This window comes from Mastomys coucha, unplaced genomic scaffold (assembly GCF_008632895.1).
Source record: "Mastomys coucha isolate ucsf_1 unplaced genomic scaffold, UCSF_Mcou_1 pScaffold6, whole genome shotgun sequence".
NCBI lineage: Eukaryota > Metazoa > Chordata > Mammalia > Rodentia > Muridae > Mastomys > Mastomys coucha.
This window is the reverse complement of record NW_022196912.1, coordinates 8,845,514-8,871,432: the sequence shown is the minus strand read 5'-3', so window position 1 is coordinate 8,871,432 and position 25,919 is coordinate 8,845,514. Positions and strand designations below refer to the sequence as shown.

Below are 25,919 nucleotides of genomic sequence, written 5' to 3'. Positions count from 1 at the left end.
GGTCCTGAGTTCAAATCCCAGCAACTACATGGTGGCTCACAACCACCTGTAATGAGATCTGACGCCCTCTTCTGGTGTGCCTGAAGACAGCTACAGTGTAAAAAAAAAAAAAAAGAAAGAAAGAAAGAAAGAAAAGGATGTAAAGTCCCTCCACAGATTCACCCTCAGTTTCAACAGTCATTAGCTATGGCTAACACTGCATCTGGATAGCCATCTACCATGGCTTTCTCCTTCTCATACCCTCCTCTGGGCTATTTAAAGGCATTCAGAAGGGAAGTCTTGTTGAATGGATTTGTTAGGAACATAGGAATGCAATTTGATCATGGGCCCTGGAGCAAGGATTTGTTTTATGATCAAATCCTAGGTTGGCAGAGAAGGATGAGGGACCAGACAGGAACGGAGACACTGGAGACAGTCGGATCAGGGGACCTGAATCAGGAAGGTCAAAGAGTAGCAATGGTGCGAATGAGAGGGCGAGGGAGTGGGAGGCCGTGGTGGTCAGCTGCTGCAGGATGTAACTTACAGAAGTGAATCCTTTCCCCGTGGGGAAGAAAGACAAGGACTGGGTGGGAAATGTGACAAATGACAAAGTTTCCTGGAAATGTAAAGCGCAGCTGAAGAAATGCTTTGGCTGAGACAGCAGGGGGAAGAGCCAGTGAGCCACACTACCTAGGTAACATCTGTGTGACCTGGATTAAATCACTTACAGACCCTGTGCCTCAGTGTCTGCAGTTGTGAAATGGGAGATAGTTATAGTGACAACCCCCAAGGGTTAAAAACATGAAAGATATTTCGTTTAAACATGTAAAGTGTGTTCAGGCAGTACCTGGCCCATCAAAAGCACTCAAGAATGCGAGGTTTTGTCATAGAAGTTTCTCGTAGATACTAAAGTCAGCCAGGCTGGTGACAGGATTTTTGTTTGAGACACTATAGGGATAAGATGACAGGAAGGGAGGGGGCCAGAGAAGCTTGAGTTTTGTGTATTGACAGAGACTTAGGGTAAAATCTATTTGAATACCACTGATATGGAAAGCCTTTATTATCAAAGGTCAAAATTCAGTTTTTAAATTATTTGATCTGCCAAGCCTTTGAGGTCACCTTTACATGTCCAGAAAGATTTGTCTAGTATAACATGTTTTGTTAAAATGCTTTTGGCTCCAGAGCTTGAAGAGATCCTAGTATAAGATGACTGCATAGAGATGGTCTGTGTTTGCATTTGTAAAGCACAGCTTTAGAGTGTTAGTAAGGGTTCCCACTTTGGGTCTAGATGCAGTCATTGTTCTATTTTAAAAATAAATCATTTCCAAGTACACGAATTATACTCCGGTTTTGGGGAACCTTCTTTCAGAGCTGTTTAAAGAAAGAGGAAACAGCCCTGCAGTGCACTGTTTAAAAGCCCAGGATATTCCTCTGTAAATACATGTTTCCAAGTGTAATTAAACGGAGGGGTGTCGTGCCAAATGCAACATTTTGTTGTTGCTGTTTCTCAAGGAGCATTCTAAGCCCATCAAAACATTAGGCAGAGTTATTTGTTTAAAGCATAGCTTTGAATGCCTCAAGGCTAGCTGGTTTTGTGGTTTTAAGAGAGGGCATGTATTTGACTCTTTATATAGTGAGGAAGGAAGCATTTATTGCAGGTTCTGTTATATTTTGATTTTATGTGTTGTCTCATTTGGTCAAACGATAGCCCAGGGAGGTAATCCTATGTTGTGACAGGGTAACTGAGTAAGTCACTCACCTGAGGATCCCAGAGCATGAATGTGTGTGTCTGTGTGTGTGTGTGTCTATGGTATGTGTGTGTCTGTGTCTCTGTCTCTGTGTGTCTGTCTGTGTGTATGTGTTTGTGTCTCTGTGTGTCTGTGTGTCTGTGGAATGGGAATAACAGGGCTTTATGTTAGGCTTGCCCACTGGTAGGACTGGGTCTCTTCATGTCCTTGTCAAGTACAGGATGTTGTGGGGTCTGTGTGGATAGACCTTGAGTGCCTGTGCTGAACAGGACTAGTGCAGATGGGAACTCACAGTCCAGAGCTGCCAAGACCACCAGGTTCTGACCCTCATGTCACTCTTCTGATCTGCTCCTTACCCCAGGCCAGCAGTTCCCAACTTTCCTAATGCTGTGACCCTTTAGAATAATTGTTCGTGGTGGGGTGACCCCAACCATAAAGTTAGTTTCGTTGCTACTTCATAACTGTAACTTTGCTGCTGTTATGACTCATAATATAAATGTCTGATATGCAGGATATCTGATATGCAACCCCTGTGAAAGGGTCTTTTGACACCCCCTCCCAATAAGGAGTCATATCCCACAGGTTGAGAACATTTGTTCTAGCCTGCAGCTTCACATGTGACACACAGCAGACTCTCAGGAAGTGTTGCATGGTACTCCAGTCTGTGAAGTGCTGTCTGCTACTGTCACAGGGAAATCTTGGGCAGTGTTTGAGTGGTCCACACAGATTACCACTTCCGTCTTGAGCCAGCACCTGTAGAACCTCACAGAGAATGTATAAACCATACTGCAATTGTCCAGTCTTCCAAACTATATTTTAATCCATTGAAATATATTTTCAGGTAAAACATGGCTACTCTAAGAGAGTCTGGTGCATGCTTGTTGGAAAGATCTTGTATTATTTTCGTAATCAAGAGGATAAGGTATGTACCCATCTTAATATCCCAATGAGAGAAAGAATTTTGTTTGTGCTAGCTTAAAAAGCTTTTCTTTTTGACTTTTCTGTTGCCAGGTGAAACTTTAGAATTTTTGGTAACGTGGTGTCATTCATTTTTATTACTGAGGCAATAGCCTGCTTGGCCTTTATTTTAAGTTTCAGCTTAGCAGCCTGTACCTAATGTACTTTCTGAGAACTGGAAGAGCAAAGCCTTGTTCTACCGCTAACCTTCCTTACCACTCTCCCCAGTGTTCTGACCAATTAGAAAAAGCTACAGGATGTGAGCAGCTCGGAAGGGAGGGACTTGGATGCCTGGATGCCTCTTAGCAGTCCATCCATTTACACGTTCTATCCTGCCTACTCATTTTAAATTAATATCCTCCTCACTCCCAGGGACGGGAGTAATTCTCACTTTGAAAGTAGAAAGATAGGCCATCTACCAAAGGTGAAAGAAGTGGCCCAAACAGTCATTGAGGGCAGTGGGAAGGCTAGGGGGAGCAAGTGGCTAAAGTAGACTTGCCAAAGGGAGCTTGAGATGCAGCTAGACATCGGGGTCCAGATTGTGAGTCTGGAGTTAGGCATCTGGGAGCAGCTATCGTAGACTGGGACTGAAGCCATGAGCACGGATGAGATCACCCACCGTGTGTGGAGGTGGTCAGGACAGGGAGGCCGAGCACAGAGCCTTGGAATGCACCATGGAAATGGAGGAGAGAGAGTGCATGTCTCTGTGGTTAGGATGGGCTTTTTCAAAGAATTGCAGCCAGTACTCAGGAATCTGATGCAGAGGGATGACTGCTGTACCTGCATATTGTCTCAACACCCTTCCCTGTCAAAATGTAATTCCTGCAAACATTTGCAAACCTGGCCAAATATTTTAGGAGCTATAAATCTAAAGAGTGTTCTGCAATGTCCTTAACTAGCATAGTTTAAATACAGATCTATTAACTGGCTAATGGGGAAGACATGCTTATGTTAGTAAAAGAATAAACTTTAACAAAACCAGCTGTAGGAAGGTTTGCCTACCCTTAAATTGCAGTGGAAAGAACTGCAGCCTTTCGCAGGGATATGTGACACACTTTGATAAATGGTCTGTGAACACAGGACCTCAGTGGGGTCTGGGCCAGCCTTTGTACCAGCTGCCTAGTCATTTTTTCCTGTGGACAATATGGAGCCTATGTCTACATGATACCTTTTGATTGGCCAGCTTAACCAAACCACTCACCAATCTGTGAGGAGGACAGGCCACTGAGTATTTGGGATGCGGTATAACTCCATCCTGAGCAAGCAACCCGTCACTTGAGTGCATTCTCATTATTTTTGCCTCAAGTGGTAAATGTCCAGTATTTGCTTGGTGGTTTTATATCACAGTTAGGGTTTCTGCCTTTTGCTGTTATGTTGTAACAACATGGCCCATTAGATTTCAGTGAGGTTTGCTTCTCAAAGCCTTCTTAAAGGGGAAAAGGAAAGGCCCACAGTAACTTCTAGTAGGAAGAGACGGACAGCACCTTCACTAGCATAACTGGCCTTCGCTTCAGTTCCCTCTAGGTCAGATCAAAGTCTGGGAGGCTAAGGTGGAGGAGGTGGACAGGTCCTGTGACTCAGACGAGGATTATGAGGCCCGTGGGTGCTATCTGCTGTCCACTCACTACACCATCATTGTCCACCCCAAGGACCAAGGCCCTACCTACCTGCTCATCGGATCTAAGCACGAAAAGGTATTTAACATCTTCATGGTCCTTCTAAAGTGACCAAGACCTTATACTTCAGGTACTAAGGGTTTCAGGCCAATTTTATGGAATTAAGAACAGATTTGGGGGAGAAAAAAAAGCCTTTTAATTTCTGTTTTCGGGAATTTTTACCTCTCTGGAAATAAGCCTCATCTAAACATGCTAGTCTTAAATCTATTGACAAAACTGTGTCAAGATCAAAATTCATGGTGACTGTGGGGGATAGAAGCACCTTCTGTGAAAGTGTGGGCCTCCTAGCTGGACACGCCTGGTAAGCCTAAAGCTTTCATTTCTTGTTGGGTTTTCCCAGTAAAAACTTTAGTTTAGAGACAACAAAAAGCAAATGATTATATTTGCTATATGTATGTAACTATGTATGATAAAAGAAGAATCACAAATTGATGGGAAATAAATGAATTGTGTATTTATTATATGTATTATTATGTTTGTTGTATTTTGATGAAATTAGCTACTACGGAAAACATAATTTTTCATTTTACACAATTATCAAAAAATTAATTTCCAGATGAGTTGAAAGAGCTAGAAGAATTTAACGAATTTTTTTTCTTTAAAAAGCTTTTATCTCTGAATCAAAAGTGCTTTCTAAGAAAAAGACACAGTGTAAGAAAATACAGTGGCAGTGGTAGAGAAACTTTAAAAATCTAAAAGCTTGCTGCCTTCACACAGGACCCACACGGAGGCTCACAGCCCTCACAGCCATCTGTAGTTCTGGTCTCAGGGGCTCCCGTGCTCTCTTCTGAGCTCCAAAGATATGAGGCACCCAAGGGTGCACCTATATATATGCATGCAAAATGCTCATGCACATAAAATAAAGATAAATATTTGTTAAAATCCTTTGTATCAAATAAGATTATAAACGCAATTAGGTTGTATTAGAAAAACTCAAATATTCCATGTGTGGCTACTATGTCTTGAACATACAAACATAATGTCTTAGTGTTGGGGGTTGTGTTTGAACACATGTATCAGGCAAAGTCCGCTGTAGACGTCTTTACAGTTACTCTTGAAGGGGATGGTTTTTTTCCACTTCCAGAGACACTTGCCTGCTTAGACCCATTGCCTGACTCCAGAATCCAGGCTCCCAAACCTTAGTGTTTACTGTTTCTCATTTGATTAAAAAAAAAAAAATACATTTCCACTACCAAAATGAGAGAAGGCTCACTGAAAAACTTACTAAGGCAGTTAATTGTGAATAAATAGAATTTTGATTTCTATAATCAAAGAGATTGAAAATGTGAAAAATGCCAAATTTCCAAATCATCAAAGATTTAAAAACTTTTGTGCAACCCCCTGGAAGGGAAAGCCCTCACTTGGTACTAGAGGAAGCACAGTGAGGGAGCACAGTGAGGGAGCACACTGGGGGAGCACAGTGAGGGAGCACAGTGGGGGAGCACAGTGGGGGAGCACAGTGAGGGAGCACACTGGGGGAGCACACTGAGGGAGCACAGTGAGGGAGCACAGTGGGGGAGCACAGTGGGGGAGCACAGTGAGGGAGCACAGTGGGGGAGTACACTGGGGGAGCACAGTGAGGGAGCACACTGGGGGAGCACACTGGGGGAGCACACTGAGGGAGCACAGTGAGGGAGCACAGTGGGGGAGCACAGTGGGGGAGCACACTGAGGGAGCACACTGAGGGAGCACACTGAGGGAGCACACTGAGGGAGCACACTGGGGAACAATAATGGGGGAGCCCATTGGGGAAGCACAATGCACACTGAGGGAGCACACTGGGGAAGCACACTGGGGGAGCACACTGAGGGAGCACACTGGGGGAGCACACTGGGGAACAACAATGGGGGAGCCCATTGGGGGAGCACAATGCACACTGAGGGAGCACACTGGGGAAGCACACTGAGGGAGCACACTGAGGGAGCACACTAGGAAGCTCCTGCAATGTCCATGGACGGGTTTCTGCCAGTCTCTAGAGTCCAGTTCTTCACCATGACCCTTATTTATTTTCCAAGATCATTCACTATGGATGTCACAGATGCAGCCTGGTGGTCACACATGAGCAAAGTCTGGATTTGATCCCAGAAGTTTCTTTCTTTTTTTTTTTTTTTTTTTCCGAGACAGGGTTTCTCTGTGTAGCCCTGGCTGTCCTGGAACTCACTCTGTAGACCAGGCTGGCCTTGAACTCAGAAATCCGCCTGCCTCTGCCTCCCAAGTGCTGGGATTAAAGGCGTGTGCCACCACCACTCAGCCCAGAAGTTTCTTTAAAAGGAATATTATATGAAGAAAATTATCATAAATTAATAGGCTATATTTTTTATTTCAGAAATATTTTATAAGATAGAAAAATATAACAAATGCCCCTCTTAACTAACAGGTGTTAGATGGGACAGTATCTTTTATCTGAAAAATTAATAATGTTAAGTATTACTAAAGTTTGTTCCAGTATAGTATCAACTATCATAAAAATTTAGTCTACATGCCAGGTGGTGATGGCGCACGCCTTTAATCCCAGCTCTTGGGAGGCAGAGGCAGGTGGATCTCCGAGTTTGAGGTCAGTCTGGTCTACAGAGTGAGTTCCAGGACAGCCAGGACACACAAAGAAACCCTGTTTCAAAAAAAAAAAAATTAGCCTTCACATGTATTTCCACAGAGGAAAAACAGAAGTTGAAAAAGTGGGTATTACTTTTTTCATTAATTTTTTATTTTTCTTTCTTCAGTATTTTGTATATACTATTTTGGTAATAAGATTTTAAATTGGCTAGACTTTTCTGTATTTCTTAGAATACAAGAATTATACATCCTAAAATAACTTTAACTAGCTCTATTTATCCTAGACTTTTAACATGTGTTACACTCCTTAGTTTTATCATGCTTTTCTAAGAAGCGTGTGTAGAACAGTGAAAACTGAGCGTGGCTCAAGAGAGTGAGCCCTCCTCGGAAACTTGCCAGCAAGCTCAAGGATTTGAGTTTGATACCTGGAACCCACAGGGTAGAAAGAGAGAGCCAGTTCCCTCAAGTTATGTGTGACTTCCACATACATGCACACCCCTCATGCACGCATATATGTACATACACACACTAAAGTGTACAAATTAAAAATTGAAGAAAGTGGTTTCTTTTCTGTCTCAAGGTTTGTTTATTGTTGTTGGTTGGTTGGTTTTTGTTTGTTTTGTTCCATTTACTGTTTTTGCAGGTTGTTCCTTCTGGTGAAATGAACGGTAAATCTTGGCTAACGTTTTTGTTAATATGTTGTCTTTTGAAGGAAGCTTGGCTTTATCACCTCACGGTTGCAGCTGGAAGCAACAATATAAATGTTGGATCCGAATTTGAACAACTGGTGTGCAAGCTGCTAAATATAGAAGGGGAGCCCTGTAAGTTCATAAGCACACAGGCTTTGGAGTTGATGAAGCTGATCCCAAACCCTTAGCCTAGCGTGGCTTCATCTTACGGCTTACTCTCCCTGTAGCTGGCCACTTCTTCCCTGGCTTTGCTTGTACTGGGCCTGAGTTCTCAGGCTCTGGGAACATCAGAACCTTCGTGCTCTGCCCTGTCATGCTCTCTGCCTCTGCCTGCATTGCTCCCCTTGTCCGGGGTGCCCTGCCCTGGCACCTCTCTCTAACATGATGAAACCCTTGTTAGCCTTAGAAGATCTCTCAGCCAGCCCGCTCAGTGCAGTCCGACTCTCAGAAGGTGAAATTAAGCTCCAACTCGCCTCTTTAACACTTTTATCGCATTTGTAGCTTTGCATTGGCATTAATCTTACAGCTATGGAGTATTATTACATTTGCTACTTCTGTGATCGACTACTTGACTAGCAGCTAAGTGTTTCATAAAGTAGGAAGGTAAGAGAAGAAGAGTTACTTTCTGTCTGCACCTTGAGCAGACACAGCCTCACGGTGCGAGAGGTACTTTGGCAGGACGATGAGGTGACTACTGATCACATCGATTTCTCCTTTTTATTCACTCCAGAATCCCAGCCTGTGGAGTAGTGAGGCCCAGTATTCCGGGTTAGGTCTCACTTCTCTGTTAAGCCATCTGGAGATGCCTCACAGACAAGCCTAGAGACAGATTTCTGAATCTTGTCCCATTGAGGTTAAAGATTAGCTGTCTTATAAGATTCTAAACATTCTACAAGATTAGCTGTCCTATAAGGTTATCCATTGAGACTCTAGACTGTCCTGTGATTTACGTACCACATTCCATTAGTACTGACCAGTATTTAGGCAGTGATAGGGTGGAGGCCAGGGCCTGACACATGCGCAGTACGTACTCTACAAGTGAGCTGTGCACCCAGCAGCTGTGTAGGGATTTAAGAAGCTTTGATTTCTGGGGAGTGGAGGTGGGGGGGAATGCCAGGGCCAGTAAACAGGAGGGGGTGGGATGGTGAGCAGGGGGAGGGAGGAAGGAACAAGGGATTGTTTTAGTTTTTTTTTAATTTTTTTTTCTTATTTTATTTATTTATTTATTTATTTATTTATTTATTTATTTATTTTGGAGGGGAACCTGGGAAAGGAGATACTGTAAATAAGAAGACATCTAATTAAAAAAAGAAGAAGCTTTGATTTCATGAGTGACTTCATGTTCCTCTCTGTCTTCATGTCTCCCCCTGTTTGGCTTCTCTCTATTTCCTTTCCAAGATCCTTGTTGTTAAAGTTACTTTCCTAGCTGGCTCGCCACATATTGGCATGTGTAAGCGACATGACGCCAACTAGAATTATGACAGCCGAGTCAGTCAGGACTTGACTCTTCTGGGTTCACTCGGCCAGAAGAGAACCATGGGAACCACAGGGGCCTGCAGATGACAGAGAGCAGCATTGCTGGGGGGGGGTGTTGTTGGTTTTTTTCTGACTCTTGGGAGAAAGTGAGCCAGGCCTGAATGAGCTAAAGGATCGGGTCAATGGAACCAAATGTATGAATCCTCTCACCCTGCTCGTGTGCTCTTCTGTGTTCAGCCTCCCAGATATGGAGACACCCCATGCTGTGTCACAGTAAAGAAGGACTCCTGTCCCCTCTGACCACACTGCCTTCGGAAGCTCTACAGACAGAGGCCATTAAGCTATTCAAGGTAAAAGTGTTCTTGTTAATTGAATGTAATCAATCATTTGTTATAAAGTTTGATTCTAAGAAAATTCAAGCTGTGATGGGGATGATTATGTGATGATGGTGGTGATGATGATGGTAATGATGGTGATGGTGGTGACAATGATGGTAATGATGGTGATGGTGGTGATGATGATGTTGAGAGAAATGAGCACTCTTCCACTGAGCTATATCCCCCAGCCTCACTGTCTTTTGGAGGACATGTAGGATGATGCTTCATCAGTAGGCTACTGTACTTTGTGTGGTAAAGGAAAACATGGGCATTTTAAGGAGGGCAATGAAAGTATTTAACAGGCCCAACTTGAACTTTAACATGAAGATGTGAAGGTTAAAATGGATGGCTGACCAGTTGGGTGGATGTGTTTCAAAGCTGTTATTAGAGAACGCAGTGTAACGGTTGTGTCTTCCAGACGAAGAGACGCCTTTACCCTTATAAAATGACCCTCTTTGTCTTTGGTAAAATCCTTTGGCTCTGGGGTGGTCTGCTTGGTCTGTTACTGCAGTAGTCACTCAGATTTCTTTTGACTGGAGTTATTATAATAAACCTTTTTTTTTTCATTGTTTGAGACAAAAAAAAACTATTGCTAATAAATAGAATGGCTCTGATTTGTGCAAACTAACCCTGATTGTTTCCCACTCGGTATGCTGCTCCCCGTTCAGACCTGCCAGCTCTTTATAAACGCTGCGGTGGACTCCCCAGCCATCGACTACCATATCTCGCTAGCTCAAAGCGCTTTGCAGATCTGCCTGACCCATCCTGAGCTACAGAATGAAATTTGCTGCCAGCTTATTAAGCAGACAAGGCGGAGACAGCCACAGAACCAGCCAGGACCATTGCAGGTGTGTAGTGATGCTTAGGCATGCAACTCGAAATGACTTCTCCTGATTATAAGAATGATGCACATTCAGTACAGACATCTGAGAATACAAACAGCATGAGTGGAAGATGGCTACTGATACTTTGATGTATATCCTTTGGGTTCACTTGTCTATTTTTGTAAGCTTCTATAGAAGTGCATAGACATTATATACTCCCTCGGGATTCACACCGATCATATTGTGCATATTACCTTCTAAAACCACAGAATATAATCACTTCTCCCATGTCTTAAACATGATTCAGAAACTAAAAGTTAAGTTTTTTGCAATCATGTTAGAGGTTAGAGGTTAGAGAGATGGTTCAGAGTATATACTGCTCTTCCAGAGGACCAGAGTTCAGTTCCTAGCACCCGCAGCAGGCAGCTCACAACCGCCTGCAGTGGCTTTGGAAACCAAAGGATAGAATCTGAGCAGTGAACAAGTGACCTGTCCTTGTTCAGCAGTGGATGAGCCCCAGCCCACCCTGCTCGGCAGGCGCACAGTGCCTTGCGGGACTCTCCGCTATCCCTGGCATGGTCCCTCTTAGATCCCTCTCTTCCTTTCCCATGTTCTACTTTACAATCCATCCCAAACTATATCCTTCCAGAGAATCTCTCCTGGCACCCCCAGACGTTGCCTACGTTTTATAAAAAATTAATTCATGATATTGTCTTTTATTATAATTTTCTGTGAGTTTATATAAGCTCTTCCTACTAGATTAGACTTCTCAAGGACAAGACTCATCTTTCTCCTTTTTTTTAATGTAAAATTCCTAAAAGTACTGGTGTTATACTTGTTTAATGAGGAAAAACATATAGAAAAGAGAGCAAAGGGAAAAAATATGACCCTATTATCCAATTCAATCTGTCAATATTTTATAGTTGCCCTTATATGTGTATGTATAATGGAGGTTGGAGCATATGGTTTTTATTTTTAATTTTTGCTATTTTATAATCCACTTTTCCCCAAGTTATGTTTAAATGGATAAGTAAAACCTTAAAGAAGCAACAGAGAGTGAGGTCCCCAATCTTTGTGTGTGACATCAAAGAGAGCGGCTGAGTCTAGTAGTAAGCTTTGGTCCTGTGGCTATAGACCGAGTTTTTATGCCCTTAATGTAAATGTTCTGAAGAGATCACTTGTATGTGGCTGAGGCAAGCTGTGCGGGTTAAGAGAGCCATTCACAGATCTTCCCCTCCCACCCCCTGCCAGGCATACGACTCTGACATGTCTGTGTAGCTGGCATGGTCTCTAACGGATGGTACTTCTCCTTACCCAGGGTTGGCAGCTTTTGGCACTCTGCGTTGGACTCTTCCTTCCACAGCACCCTTTCCTATGGCTCCTCCAGCTCCATCTACAGAGGAATGCAGATTCCAGGTGTGCAGCGCACTAGCCAGCTGAGCCAGTCACGTGGCCCCGAAAGTCTACAATAAATCATAAGTAGTTAATAACCTGCCAGGTATATTCTCAAAAGAATGCGTGAAGCAAATATTGGAACAGGAAGCCTTTCGCTCTCATTTTCTGTAGAGCCTGGAAAACCCTCTCAAAAAAAAAAAAAAAACCCACTTCCTTTATTATGTTAAATATCTTATGCAAGTTTGCTAGGACAGCTTGAAGATCTGACAAAGACCATTCTTAAGTGAAAAGATCCTGTGCATTGCAAGTGTGAATGTCCCGTTCCTGGTAAAAGCAACTGTTCGCTTTCTGAGCTTCCCCTTTCACTGTTTTATCCGAATTGAATTCTTCTTGTGGAAGTCTTCCCTCATGGTCTTCTTTTGTTTTGAAATTGTATTTAAATGGCTTGGTTTTGTTTTGTGGTTGTTGGTATTGTTTTATTCTCTTGAAAAAGATATTCAAAATCCATTCTTAGGATGAACTTTTTCATCTAGGGGCTAAGGCAGTTGGCCACAGCTTTTCCAGGTTCATCCCACCCCAGCCCGAGAGGTTCATGTTAGCATGGGAATAGACATGGGGGGTAGCACAACACATCCAAGGAAACAAAAAGCAGCTTGGAGCAAGAGGAGGATGCCCCTTAGTCTATAACACATTGTAGAGAAGCTGTGACATCTACAGAAGCTGTGACCAAGGTCACGTGACTAGTGACTGCCAAGCCACTGACAAGTGATGGCACCCAATGGTCTGTCTCTTGAAAGCACTTGAGTGTAAGTGTGTTTAGAAATGCCATTTTCAGGGCTGGAGAGGTGGTGGCTCAGCGGTGAAGAGCACTGACTGCTCCTCCGTAGGCCCTGAGTTCAAATCCCAACAACCACATGGTGGCTGACAACCATCCGTAATGAGATCGATTCCCTCTTCTGGAGTGTCTGAAGACAGCTACAGTGTACTTACATATAATAAATAAATACATCTTTAAAAAAAATGCCATTTTCTAGGGACAAAATAAAAATTGTGTTTAATTTTATGCTTTATACAAATAATGGCAGAAAAAAAATTCTTGATGCCACTTATCCATTTATGTCCTTGAATGTTTTTGCTCTGTGTACTGTTTGTAGGATATGAGTTTTTTGCATGAAGGCATTTTCTTACCTTGTTTAACAGTGAAACAATCTGCATGCTCTTCAAAAGAGATTGTTGGGACACCAGGGGTGGCACTTAGAGGTAGGATACTTGTGTACTATGCCTGAGGCCTGGGATCAGTGTGGAGAACTCTGCTCTGTAGTTTTGTTATAACATCTTCTTCTTCTTCTTCTTCTTCTTCTTCTTCTTCTTCTTCTTCTTCTTCTTCTTCTTCTCCTTCTCCTCCTTCTCCTTCTCCTTCTTTTCTTTTCTTTTCTTTTTTTTTTTTTTTTTTGACAGAGTTTCTCTCTGTGTAGCTCTGGCTATCCTGAAACTCACTCTGTAGACCAGGCTGGCCTCGAACTCAGAAATCCAACTGCCTAATATATTATTCTTTAATGCATTATCTTTTTCAATTTGTCAGCACCATGATTATATATTGCCTGTATAATTACTGGTGATTTAAAATTCAGATTGTGACTATAGCCATGCAGAAAGATTGAGAAGGAAAAAAAAAAAACAAAAAAACAAAAACAAAACAAAACTTCATGAGGATGTCTGAGTCTGTTGCAAAATTAAAGAAACTGGAGTCCAATAAGCATTAACACCATGAAAGCTGTGTATGCTGGAATGTTGTAATTACATTCATTCTTAGATTTTTATCTTAAGTTTTGCATTACAGGACAGAGTTTGGGAAATATGCCATTTACTGCCAGCGATGTATAGAAAGGACACAGCAAAATGGAGACCGAGAGGCCAGACCGTCCAGGATGGAGATCCTCTCTACCCTTCTTCGAAACCCCTACCATCATTCTCGGCCCTTCAGCATACCTGTGCACTTCATGAACGGCATCTACCAGGTGAGCACACTTCAGAGACCAGGTCTCTGAAACAGAGGGTGACAGGAGAAACAATGTTATCCATGGTTGTAGAATTTGAAAGTGCTTTCATCAAGTCTTCCCATCTGTGGGCCTACAGCAGAGTGAACGCTGATGAGGCACTGGCAGGCTTCTCTTCCAGCCTCCAAATCTCAGGAATTACCTGCTGATACATTCGGAGGCTCTACCTGTTCTCTGCTCCAGATGTTCATTTGTTACATTACATGTTACAAAGTTAGCAATTACTCTTCCTCCCCATAAGCCTGTCATCATGAGTTCAATCCCTAGGGCGCACAGTTACAAGTTGTCCTCTTACAACCACACAACTTGGCATGCCACAGGCCAGATACACACACACACATACACACACACACACACACACACCAATAAAAAATTAAATGTTGTTTTTAAATAAACATTAGATACACAAAGGTGCTCATTGATTTAAATGAATTTATTTTCCTTCATATACTATTGACTGCATATTGTACTGTATTTCTTAGTTTACTTCCAGCGGGTAAGCCTAATATATTTGGAGCTGTCAAATTCAGTTTTGAATTTCTCTCTGTCAGCTGAAGCTGAAATTTCTAAACTCTTAGGTAGCAAGCCTTCTTAGTTTTCTCCAGAAGAGCACTGGAGAAAAAGTTAAAGTGCCTACAGAACACACTACTGTTAGTCACACATTGCGCGCGCCCTGCTTCCCCAGGGCCTGCTCAGTATGTATGGTTTTCATTAAAAGTCTTACTCCCTTTGGCTAGGTAGTTGGGTTCGACGCGTCCACCACAGTGGAGGAGTTTTTGACCACTTTGAACCAGGACACAGGAATGAGGAAGCCAGCACAGTCTGGATTTGCACTGTTCACGGATGATCCTTCAGGCAGAGACCTGGAGCACTGCCTTCAGGGGAATATCAAGGTGAAACTTGGTTCTGAAGAGGAGCAAACAGCGAGACTCACTAGTCTATGCAAGTGTAGTGCAGGAATTTTCCAGAACTGTAAGAAACCTGATCAGCACATTTCTTAAAAATTGCCCAACTTTGGCAAAGCTGTAGGATTCTTTTTTCTTTTTTTCCCTTTTTGTGAGGGGTTGGGGCATAGAATTCTTAAGATGTCACCTATGCAAATAAACTCTGCATTAATAGAAGAAAAAGAGCTATAATTGTTAGGATACTCTAAATGTTAGGGAACTTAGAATGGTGGGCCAGCAAGATGGCTCAGTGGGTGAAGGTTTTGGCAGCCAAGCCTGACAAACCCTGAGGTGAATCCCTGAAACCTACATGGTAGGAGAGAATTGACTCCCACACGATGCCCTTTGACCTCCATGCATGTATATGCTCCCTTCGCTCGTCACTATTTCACAGTGGATTTCAGTATCCTGAGGGCTAAGTGGGATCCTGGAGGTGGGGGAATGACAGGGATAGGGGTGGGAGAATAACAGGGGTAGGGATGGCGGGCACAACACTGATAGGGCTCCTGCTCTTGGGGATCTTCATTTGTTTAGAAAAGGACAGATTTATATTCTGATAATCTTACCACAAATTAAAGGTGGCAAGTGTTTTAAGAGGGTTGTGACCTTTTGCTTGGAGGGGAATTTCAGCCTTGGGCCTATGGGGAGAGCTGAAGTGTACTCAGGTAGGAAAAGAACCAGGGAGAAGAAAGAGATACTTTTAACATTGTTTCTAGCTCATGGTATAAAACAAAAACAAAACCCACAAGATTTTCATGGACTGATGGCAACAATTAGAAATATGGAATTACTCAACTGAGGGACCTCAGAGACATTGTCCTTTATTTTGCAAGTGAGGAAACAGATGGAGAAAGGTCTTCGCTGCCCCTAGCTGCTAGCCCTGAGTGGCGAGCACTCTCATTTCAGACTTCTTTGGGGTACCTTGGGGTACCAAGATTGTTGTTCCAATCTTGATAAATTCACAAGGTAAAGAAATTACTTCTTCAGAGACCAAATCATGAAAAAGATCCCTGGAATCTCCGTGTTTCTAGCCCTATGCTGCAGTCCTGCCTTAAGATTCCTTTCTGGGTAAAAATGCATGGCCACAGTCCAAAGTTAATGTGTGTCCAAGTCAACAAGCAGACCAAAGAAACAATGTATAATTAAATCCCAAACTCAGAGCTCTGCGAAGCTAAAACTGAAAACACTGTAGCCAGTGTGGTTGGTTTGTATGAACTGAAAGTTTTCAGCCCCACAGGTGTTCTAGTCTTCTTAAAGTGTTGATTTTAAAATTCCTGTGGATCTCAGCTTTCTATTTCCTTTCTAGATCTGTGACATTATTTCTAAATGGGAACAGACGTCCAAAGAACAGCAGCCCGGGAAGTGTGAGGGCAGCAGGACTGTCCGCCTGACTTACAAGAACAGGTCTGTAATGCGGGATCTGAAGGACCCCAGGGCTGAGCATGCGGCTGTGTGCAGAGCACAGGTCCTCCGCTAGTCTCCTCCACGCTGGCCTTGAAGGCATAATATTCGCATGTGTGCTTGCTTTTCTATAAGTAATAACTCCGTTCTGGGAGAAAATGCCACATGAGATTTTGTTTCTAATTCTTATTCGTTTCTAGTCCAGTCTCTCTCTCTTACCTGGGTTCGATCTTATTCTCACCCTCTCCCATCCACCCACCTTCACCTTTAACTCTAAGCTGGTCACTTAGATAGATAGATGATCAAGGTAAAATGGTGTAGTGGTGTTAGGAACAGACATAAGGGCAGTCTCTGACCTTTTGGAATTTCCTAGTTAACAAGGATGACAGGTGGCTAAGCATAGGTTGTCTGTAGAAAATCTGTCACTAGACATTAAGCTAGTACAGCTCCATAGAAGCATAGAACACACAGAGTCACACCTAGGCTGGAGGTGTCTGTGTGATTTTTTTTTTTTCTTTTTGAAATGATGTTGATGCTAAGTTCAGAAAGGAACCGACAGTGGAAACTTTAAAAACTATATCCAAAAGGGTGGTTAGTACCCATGGAGGGAGGATCACCATCTGTGTCAGGAAAGCCTTCTCAGCAGATGAAGTTATAACACATTTTGGCATGTGGTCAGAAACTCCATTTTCTTTCTATTTCAAATACTTTCCCTTAACCTTTTTTGGCAGAAAATGGCATTGAGCTGTCCACCTTACGTTACATGGACCTCCAAAAAAGATGTTTTTCTATTTTTTTAATCTCATAGCTCATAAATTAATCTATAAAATATCAGGCCAAGAACCTGATGGAATTACTGGCATAATGTTGAATTCTTTCGGAATTGCTTTTGGACGATCTTCAGAGACTTGACATTGGAATTTAAGAAGTAGAGGCATTATACAATATGGAAAGAATATAACCTTTCATCTAGTTCAATATTTCTTTCTTTCTTTTTTTTTTTTTTTTTTTTTGAGACAGGGTTTCTCTGTGTAACCCTGGCTGTCCTGGAACTCACTCCGTAGACCAGGCTGGCCTCGAACTCAGAAATCCACCTGCCTCTGCCTCCCAAGTGCTGGGATTAAAGGCGTGCGCCACCACTGCCCGGCTTCAATATTTCTTTTTTTTTTCTTTTTATTTTATTTTATTATTATTTTTTAAAGATTTTATTTTATTTATTTTATGTGTATGAGTACACTGTAGCCGTGAGATGTCATGTGTGTGGCCCTGCTCGCTCCTGCGTAATTCACTGTAGCTGTCTTCAGACGCACCAGAAGAGGGCGTCCGATCTCATTCCGGGTGGTTGTGAGCCACCATGTGGTTGCTGGGATCCGAACTCAGGACCTTCAGAAGAGCAGTCAGTGCTCTTACCTGCTGAGCCATCTCACCAGCCAATATTTCTTTTTTTTATAACTTATTCTACAGAAATACCCACATAGATGGACAGAATATTCCAGTGTGGCCCAGGATCTTCTTTCCATACTTTTAGAATAGTGAAAAATAATGGGAGGGCTTGAATACTCATCACTAAGAACATGGCTAGATTAAGGTGATAAATTCATATTGTAGATACACCTTGGACTCTTAACCTCTGAACGCCGGTGACCTTCACTTTAACAGACTCCTTTTATATGACCAGTGCTAGTTGTCATCTGTCGGAGTCTCTTCATTCTGGAGCTTGTGAGCTGAGATGATTGCCCATCTTATGGATAGCTAGGTGACCATGACATGGCGGTGTTCTAGTTTGCTGTCTGCTGCTCTGATAAGTATCACAATTGAAAGCACCTTGAGGAAAAAGAGAGTTATTTTTATCCTGTAGATTGTAGTCCATCATCATGGGAAGCCGGGCAGGAACTCGATGCAAAAAGCTTGATGTTCACTGGCCCCTCCCAGGCTCTCATTAAGCCTACTTTCTTATAGGGCCCAGGCTCAGCTGCCCAGGGTTGACACCATTCACAGGGCTGAGCCCTCCCTCCTACAGCAATTAGCAATCAAGAAAAATGTGCCATGGCCATGCTCAGACCAGGTTTTCTCTACATGTGTTTGACAACAAAATTAGCCATTGCAATTGGTATCCATAGTCTTAGGTCATCCATTCCTGAAGATCTACAGGATCCTTTAAATAATGGAGCACAAAAAAGTTTTTATTGAGATCAAGCGATACGTACTCTGAGGAAGACGGTTTTCCAGGCCTTCCCTTGTCCATTTTGCAAGTAGCTAATGACTCTACTTTGAGGGTGTAAGATGATTGCACCAAGTGAATTCTCAGACACCATCCACCCAGGACCACACACACAGGAAGTATACCCCTGGGAGTTTACTGAGGGGAATAGAGACTCTCGGGCATATTAAAATCACATCACAATAGTTCTACTGGTGTTTCTATGGATGGCAGCCTTCATATTTGGCTGCTTATTGTCTGGCAAAAGCAGTAGACATCTGCCTGCTAAAGCCTCCAGAAGTTTGCATTTTAGCAGCATCCCGGATAATTCGTATACCCCTAAAGCCTGAGAAGGACCCATCTAAAGGGTCACATTTTGCCGTCTCCTTCTGTTGATCTCTTTGTGGTTATGTTGAAATTCAGTTTGACTTTGTTGGAACAAAATGGGAAGACCACCGTGTCTAAGACAGTTCCTAATAATGAATACCTTTGGCTTGATTATCACATTCCAATTCTGGTTACAAGGGCCACAGCTGGAACCAAAATGAAATTTAGGTGAAATGGGCAAAGGCGTTTGAAATACCTACAGATAAGAATAATGCCTTTAAGGCCTTGCCACTAGAAAAGACCAAGACCGAAATGGTAGCGTGATGAAACCACATTGTTTAAACAACAGACAACTCCACGCAGGAGGATTGGTGTTTACACAGTCCACAAAGCCCAGAGAGCCATGTCTGAGAAACACTGCTTCTAAACATGGCCACACTTTAGCATGTTTATAAATAGCTTAGACAATGAGTCCTAATTTCCAGTGACACAATCGGGAGGGGACCTAGCTGGGACCTGCCGTGCTGCCAGGGATCTGATTCTTCCTCTGCCAACTGGCTTTGTAATGACTAAAATACTGAATTTTCTTCATTGTGGAATCCTAAGTTTATATTTAGCAAGTTATGAAATTTTAATTATTTGGACTCAAGGATCAAAGGTCTAACTTAATTGCCTTTGAACATGCTCTCAGACACAATCACTTGGAAACGAGTATGTGAAGTCTAACTTGCATGAAAAAAGTTCTTAGTTGGTTTGCTTATTACTTGCTGCATGCTTGCAAAAGTCAAGGTGTAGCTTTAACAAAGCAAACCGGCAAGAGTCCTTCCTTCGGGACATTCTTCCTCCTCCTCCTTGAAATCAAAGCTTATTTTTGGTAACAGTTTGTAGTTGCTGTATTCTGGAAGATAGTCTGACATTCCCCGTCCCACGGTGAGCTAACTTTAAGAGCACACGCATTCTTTGGCTCCTAAGGTGAAAAGTCTTGAGAGACCATCTAGCTTATCCTGTTTCACATGTTAAAGATCCCAGAACCAAGGATTTTTTTCTTAGTATGGGATCTCAGTGTGTAACTCAGGCTGGCCTTGACTCACAGGCACATGCAATCCAGTGCAGGGATTACAGGTGTGGACCACCATGCCTGGCTGAGCTTCTTGCTTTGACATGCAGACTCCTCTTGCTCATTTTTGCAATGCTTTCTTTGTTCTCCGAGCTTTGTCCAGCTGTTGGGGCCCAAGCTATTTATCATAGGACTCTGAGCCTGCCCTTCCTATGTGCTACGTTCCCAAACTATGCCTATCTGGGATTGGTTTCCCTGCTTTGCTAAAGCATTTTGCTTTTCTTTCCCAGGCTGAACCTGGGGACCATGCTGGAAATGTAGACAAAGCACTGGTCCCTTTCTCCCTGTAGACATAACACATTCGGGTTGTATTAAGAACTCCCAATGATCACACTTTCCTTGTGGGTCACTGGGAACGAACTGTGAGTTTCCTACTTCGACTAAGGAAATGAGCCCTGTGTAAAGGCTTTGATTTTCTGTCTCTTCTCTTGGTGTCACACCACTCTCCTGGTGACGTTTTTGCATTCATTGCCTATGCGTATTGCCCAGCTACACCCTCCTGTCTGCTTAACAACCCTATATGTTTGTGGATAGAGATGGGGCTGTGGTTGACTTCTAGAAACAGCTCTGTCAACCAGGCTTGGCAGGGAGATGATTGGAACAGGGTAGGACGAGCCTCCCAGAAAATACCCACCATGTTTCTCCAGATTGCAAACACAGACACACACACATACCCCTAACAACTACTGTACCAAGAGTCTCCTTCCCACCACTGTGTTGTCATGGCAACAGTTGGGCTTCTCAGGGAGTTGCTTACCTGCCCTGTTGTCTTGGTACTTTGAGCATCCTTAACACTTGTGGCTTATTCTGAAACCAGAACCCCACAGCACAGTGAGCATCACACCCAGGCAAACAAAAGCCATGTCCTGAGCCAGGCATGGGGGAATGTACTTGTCCTAGCTACTCGGGAGGGTGAGATGGGAATATCACTTGAGGCCACCCAAGACCAGATTTAGCAACACAGAGACGCCCCCACCCCATCTCAAGACAAACAAAAGCCCATGTCCTATTTCCACAAGAAATAAGAGTGTGCTGTTTTTTGATCTTTCTAAATAAGCTCATATGCATGTGACAAAAAAAAAAATCAAAACAGACCTGAATGCACAAATATTATCTTTTAGACATCTGCTGAAAAGCCTTCCCTGACATTGGATGTTAATTGGAGTTGATTTTTTAATTAAAATCCTCATGTCCTACTTAGCATGTCCAAGACGTTGAAAAAAGATAGTGTGTTGAAAACTGGGTTTATTCAGTTCATTGGAATGAAGAGTTGGTTACATCCTGCTTTTTTTACAGGGGTAAATTTAATGTCATTTGGAGTCTTAAGCCCTTCTTCCAGGACTGGCTTAGTCACTGTTCCATTGCTGAGAGAAAGACACCATGAGCAAGGCAACTCTTGGTCAATAAAAGAAAGCATTCAATTAGGGGCTGGCTTACAGTTTCAGAGGCTTAGTCCAAAGTCATTATGGCAGTGAGGAGAAGGGGGGGGAGGAGAGAATGAACCCATCCACCTAGGCCTGGCATACACTTTTGAAATTTCAAAGCTCACCCCCAGTGACACACTTCCTCCAGTAAGGCCACTCCCTGGTGACTAAGCATTTAGATATGTGAGCCTGTGGGGGTTATTCTTACTCAAAACACCACAATGACTTAGTCCTCAGGACATTAAAACCAAAATAAATAAATAAATAAATAAATAAATAAATAAATTTTAATATAACTAGAAGGTTCTTCCACTTCAGAGCGGTCTGCCCAGTGTGGTCCAGATGGTGGTGATCTGTTTGTATCCTGTAGTGGTATGTTAAAGAAGTATGTGGTGTGTCATCACTGTCTTCCATGTGGTGGTAGAGCTTGGTGGCTGAGCACCTGCCTAGCTTGTGCATGGTTCTGTTTCTTTCATGGAAAAAAGGAGACAATGAGATGGCATACACACACATACTCTCACACTCACACACATATACTTACATACATATACACATGCACACACACGTATATACACACTCACACACGCATACGCTCTCACTCACTTATACCCATATACTCACAGTACACTCACATACATGCACACTCATACTCACATACATACACTCACACACCTATACATACACACTTACACTCACACACACAAAATAAATGTAGAATTTTTAATCAAAATTAAAATATCATAAGAAATATTTTCTTTTTCTTTTTTTTTCCAGACTATATTTCTCAATGCAAGCTCATGGAGAGACTGATAGAGAGAAGCTGCTGTTGCTGTATCAGACAAATGATCAAATCATAAATGGCCTTTTTCCTCTGAATAAGGATCTGGCATTAGAAATGGCAGCGCTTTTAGCTCAGGTAACTTGCGTATTGTCTGAGTTAGCGGAAGGAGCGGGTATAGTACTGGCTGCCACAGTGAAACGGGACACCTTCAGCAAGCCTTAGGATTCACTTTGCCATAATTGAGGAGCGGGTACAGTACTGGCTGCCACAGTGAAACGGGACACCTTCAGCAAGCCTTAGGATTCACTTTGCCATAATTAAGGAGACGTTGAAGACTCCAGGCATAAGTACTGCATTATACCTCTGCAGAGCCATCAGGACTTGGCCCTTGTCCCCACTCTGCCACCCATAGGTGCCATCCTCATGATCCTGGGGTCTGTTGAGTCCCAGCATGTTCAGGAGTCAGGATGGCAGACTGAGAAGGACATGCCTTCCTGGTTTTGGGAAAACGGTTCACAACTTAAGAAGACCTCTCCATTTAAGCCCCAGATTATAACAGAAACCCATGGTCTTGCCTGCCTATACAGGAATCCAGGAAGTAGTCCCTGCTAGCCAGCAATGTGCCTAAACCATTAAAATCTTCATCCTCAAGAAGAGGCTGTAAAATACACACCATGTCCCCCCAGTCCTCCAGGGGAGCTTCCATTCCAGCGATCCCCACCACGTTTTCCTGTTCTCTCTCCCTTACCTCATCTTTTCTTTTCCTCTGCTCACCCCTTCCATTCAACCTCCACTGCTGTGATTCAGAGCTACCTCACATCCTTTGCTCCCCGGTCACCATGGCTCTCTCCAATGTGGTCCCCCACAAAGCTACCCTGCAAACAGATAGATGCTCAAGGGATTTCCCCAGTTAGCCATTGATGCCTAACAAGTGATTTGAAGTTGAGTGTGGTGGTGAATGCCTGCCTGTAGCTGATAATTCTAGCTCTTAAAAGGCAAAGGCAGAAAGATTACAAGTTCAGGGCAAGCCTGGGCTACATAGCAAGTTCCGGGACATTCTGGGATACATACTGAGACCTTATCGAAAAACCAAATAGCAGAAAAGCACACAGCAAAAATAAGCAAAAGCTCCAAAAGTAATCTGAGCAGATATGCAAAACGATTTTAGTCTCTTTTTTCTGTGGCTTCAGCTAGCTTAGTCTGAGGGACAGCTGTGACACAACGGTGAGGACTGGAATCACTAGCAGGCTCATTTCTTTGCATGTCTGCCTGTGATGCTGGCTCGCACCTGAGACTTCTACAAGGACCGTCCACTCTACAGTGTTAGACACTATAAACATTACATGCATTCTCTTCAAAGAATTAGTCAAGCTTCCAGCTAGGATGGTGATCGAATGGCAAAAGTCATACCCCAAAAGAGACATGAAGGAAAACCTGTCCTTTTCCTCAGTACTGAGACCAGAAGCTGGCATGGTGACACTTGTCCATGGCGAGTTGTTGACACAGCATTAGTACCTGACAAAGAGAAGAGCAAAGAAAGATGTCATTCACACCTAAGGTCATTCATGATCTGCCCTGGCGGCTGCCTCCCCAACCCCAGCAGCCGTTACTATCCCTACCTGGAGCTTGGGTCTGTGCAAAACCCACACTTGTTTCCGGCATCTGCTTCCTTTAGACTTTACTGATCTTACTGGTTTGTCTCAGGTGTCTGGAATGGCTCTGCCTCTGCTCTGTCACTTGCTAATTTCATCTTGCCCTTTAGCTTCCCTTGTAGGTGTATGTATACCAGGGAACCTTGCTGAATCTTTCCTAGCGGCTCCACTGGCCCTCTGGGGAATTTCTGCAATGTGTCACACATGTGTCCTGATGGTGGTGGCTCATAGTGACTTGTGGCTCAGCTTTGCATCAGTGACTGGGGCCTCCCCAAGGGCCACCACCTTGCCTGACCCTCCTACTTAGCAGTCTTTCCCAGAAGTAGTCTTCCCCACTGTTCTTGGAAGAATGGACACTTAGTAACTGACTTTTCTTTTAGAGTACTTTTAAGATATCTGTACTTGAACCACATGGTGGCTCACAACCATCTGTGATAGGATCTGATGCCCTCTTCTGGTGTGCCTGAAGAGAACCACAATGTATTCATATACATAAAATTAAAAAATAAAATGTTAAAACATAGTAAACGAGGTAAGCAATGTAGAAGAGTTATTTATTCTGTTGCAGATTTGAACCTGTGGAGGTCTTATAATGTTGCACAGCTTTAAAAAAATAAAATATTTCTTTAGCTTCTAATTTTATCAAAAAAACTTCTCTAAAAAAAATTAAATCCAAATTTTTTGAGATTTTGTTGATGAGTGCATGAGTCAGAAGATAATCTGCACGAGTTGGTTCTCTCCTCCTACCACGTGGGGCCAGGTGATAGTAAAGGCGAGCGCCTCCACCCAGATGTGCTGGGCCATCTTACCAGCACAATGCTGTAGCTTAGTGATGGAGTTCTTGGAGTTGATCTCTTGTGCTGGCTAGTTTTAGGTCAACTTGACACAAGGTAGAGTCATCAGAGAGGAGGGAACCTCAATTAAGAAAATGCCTCCAGAAGATCCAGCTGTAAGGCATTTTTTTAAATTAGTGGTCAATGGGGGAGGACCCACCCCATTGTGGATGGTACCATCCCTGAGCTGTGGTCCTGGATTCTATAAGAAGGCATGCTGAGTAAGTCATGGGGATCAAGCCAGTAAGCATCACTCCACCATGGCTTCTGCATCAGCTCCTGCCTCCAGGATCTTGTCCTGACTTCTTTTGGTGATGAACTGTGATGTGGAAGTATAAGCTAAGCAAACCCTTTCCTCTCCTACTTGCTTTATGGTCATGCTGATTCATTGAAGCAACAGAAATCCTAAGACAATCTCTCAGTTACTAAGTGTCTAGTAAAGCACATATTTTGTGTGGGCATGTAGGGGGTTATCTGAGTTGACTGTCTCTGAACACTGTGTTTATTCTGTACTCTCTGGTATAGGGATAGGGAGATCCTGAACTTGAACAAGCCACAAAAGGCTCCTAAGAGTTAGGTTGCCTTGAATGGTGTACTACTGCTGGTAGCTATTGTCAGAGGCTATGGGGTTGGTCTAGGTTTAACAGGTAACTGTGTGAATGTTCCCTGCTGATAGGCAGGGACAATGTACAACTTGCCCTTCAGAGAAGGATTTTGGTGTGGTTGTGTGGACAACTTTTATGTTCTGCGAGGACATCATGATCATGAAGGTGGGAACTGTTAGAAACCAGGAACAATGAGAAACAAGAGCTGAAGAACAGAGCCATACTCAATCAACAAGCACAAATGGAGTCAAAGAACCTAGAAACTTACAAGTATAGGCTGGAAGGGCAGAGCTCAGCGAAGGCTCAGACAGTGACTGGCCTGTTAGCTTATGATTTAGAGCAAGGGAGGCATAGAGGGAGCTCCTTAGAACCTCTTTGCTGGTTGTGTCACAGCCTAAACTGAGGGGGGGGTGGCAACCTTTAAAACAGGATGTGAGCACTGTGTGAGACCAATGGGACATGATGAGCCTACAACTGTTTGTTGGAGAATACTGTGGGTAGGATGCTTAGGAGGGCATCATCCAACTGTTCCCCACCCCATCTTCCTCCTTGAGCAGCCTTTGGTACCCTATCCAAGGAATTAGTTACAGTTTGTCAGCGTATTTGATTCTGCCTCAGACTCCAGAGGATGCTCAGCTTTTTCTCTCTCCCAATATTTCCTGTAGCAACCCACTTACGGTGGATGCGAATATGGTCTTGGGTGCAGGGATTGGTAGGTGAGTCGGAAGAGTGATCGGCAGATACATAGGTTTCAGAGATGGCTGTTGTGTGGTCTATAGCAGCTAAACATTCTCTCACCAGGGGACAGCAGGGGATGAAGAGCTCTATTCCTAAGAATATTCAGCTAATAGGAAGAGTTGGTGAGTTCAGAAACATTGACAGAGAAAAATCTAGCAGGAGCATA

General features: G+C 43.3%; 1 protein-coding gene and 1 long non-coding RNA gene across 10 annotated transcripts in view; one reads left to right on the top strand and one right to left on the bottom strand.

Moving 5' to 3' along the window:
- The window catches only part of Plekhh2 (pleckstrin homology, MyTH4 and FERM domain containing H2), a 106,210-nt gene that overhangs the window by 72,045 nt on the left and 8,246 nt on the right, over nt 1-25,919 (top strand). For all 8 annotated transcript variants that reach the window (XM_031357432.1, XM_031357430.1, XM_031357429.1 and 5 more), the window contains 10 exons: nt 2,569-2,649; nt 4,199-4,378; nt 7,626-7,734; nt 9,316-9,428; nt 10,124-10,303; nt 11,598-11,695; nt 13,515-13,692; nt 14,469-14,624; nt 15,982-16,079; nt 21,919-22,060. In XM_031357432.1, coding sequence (XP_031213292.1) covers nt 2,569-2,649; nt 4,199-4,378; nt 7,626-7,734; nt 9,316-9,428; nt 10,124-10,303; nt 11,598-11,695; nt 13,515-13,692; nt 14,469-14,624; nt 15,982-16,079; nt 21,919-22,060 — 1,335 coding nt within the window. The remainder of the gene's footprint in view (nt 1-2,568; nt 2,650-4,198; nt 4,379-7,625; nt 7,735-9,315; nt 9,429-10,123; nt 10,304-11,597; nt 11,696-13,514; nt 13,693-14,468; nt 14,625-15,981; nt 16,080-21,918; nt 22,061-25,919) is intronic.
- Nucleotides 13,677-25,919, bottom strand: part of LOC116080827 — a 30,620-nt gene continuing 18,377 nt past the window's right edge. Inside the window, exons 3-4 of one of the 2 annotated variants that reach the window (XR_004114627.1) lie at nt 23,336-23,440; nt 13,677-13,718 (exon numbers count right to left, since the gene is read on the bottom strand). This is a non-coding gene — a long non-coding RNA (uncharacterized LOC116080827). Of the gene's footprint in view, nt 13,719-23,073; nt 23,441-25,919 lie in introns of those variants that run through there. The other variant, XR_004114626.1, reaches the window with a different exon arrangement.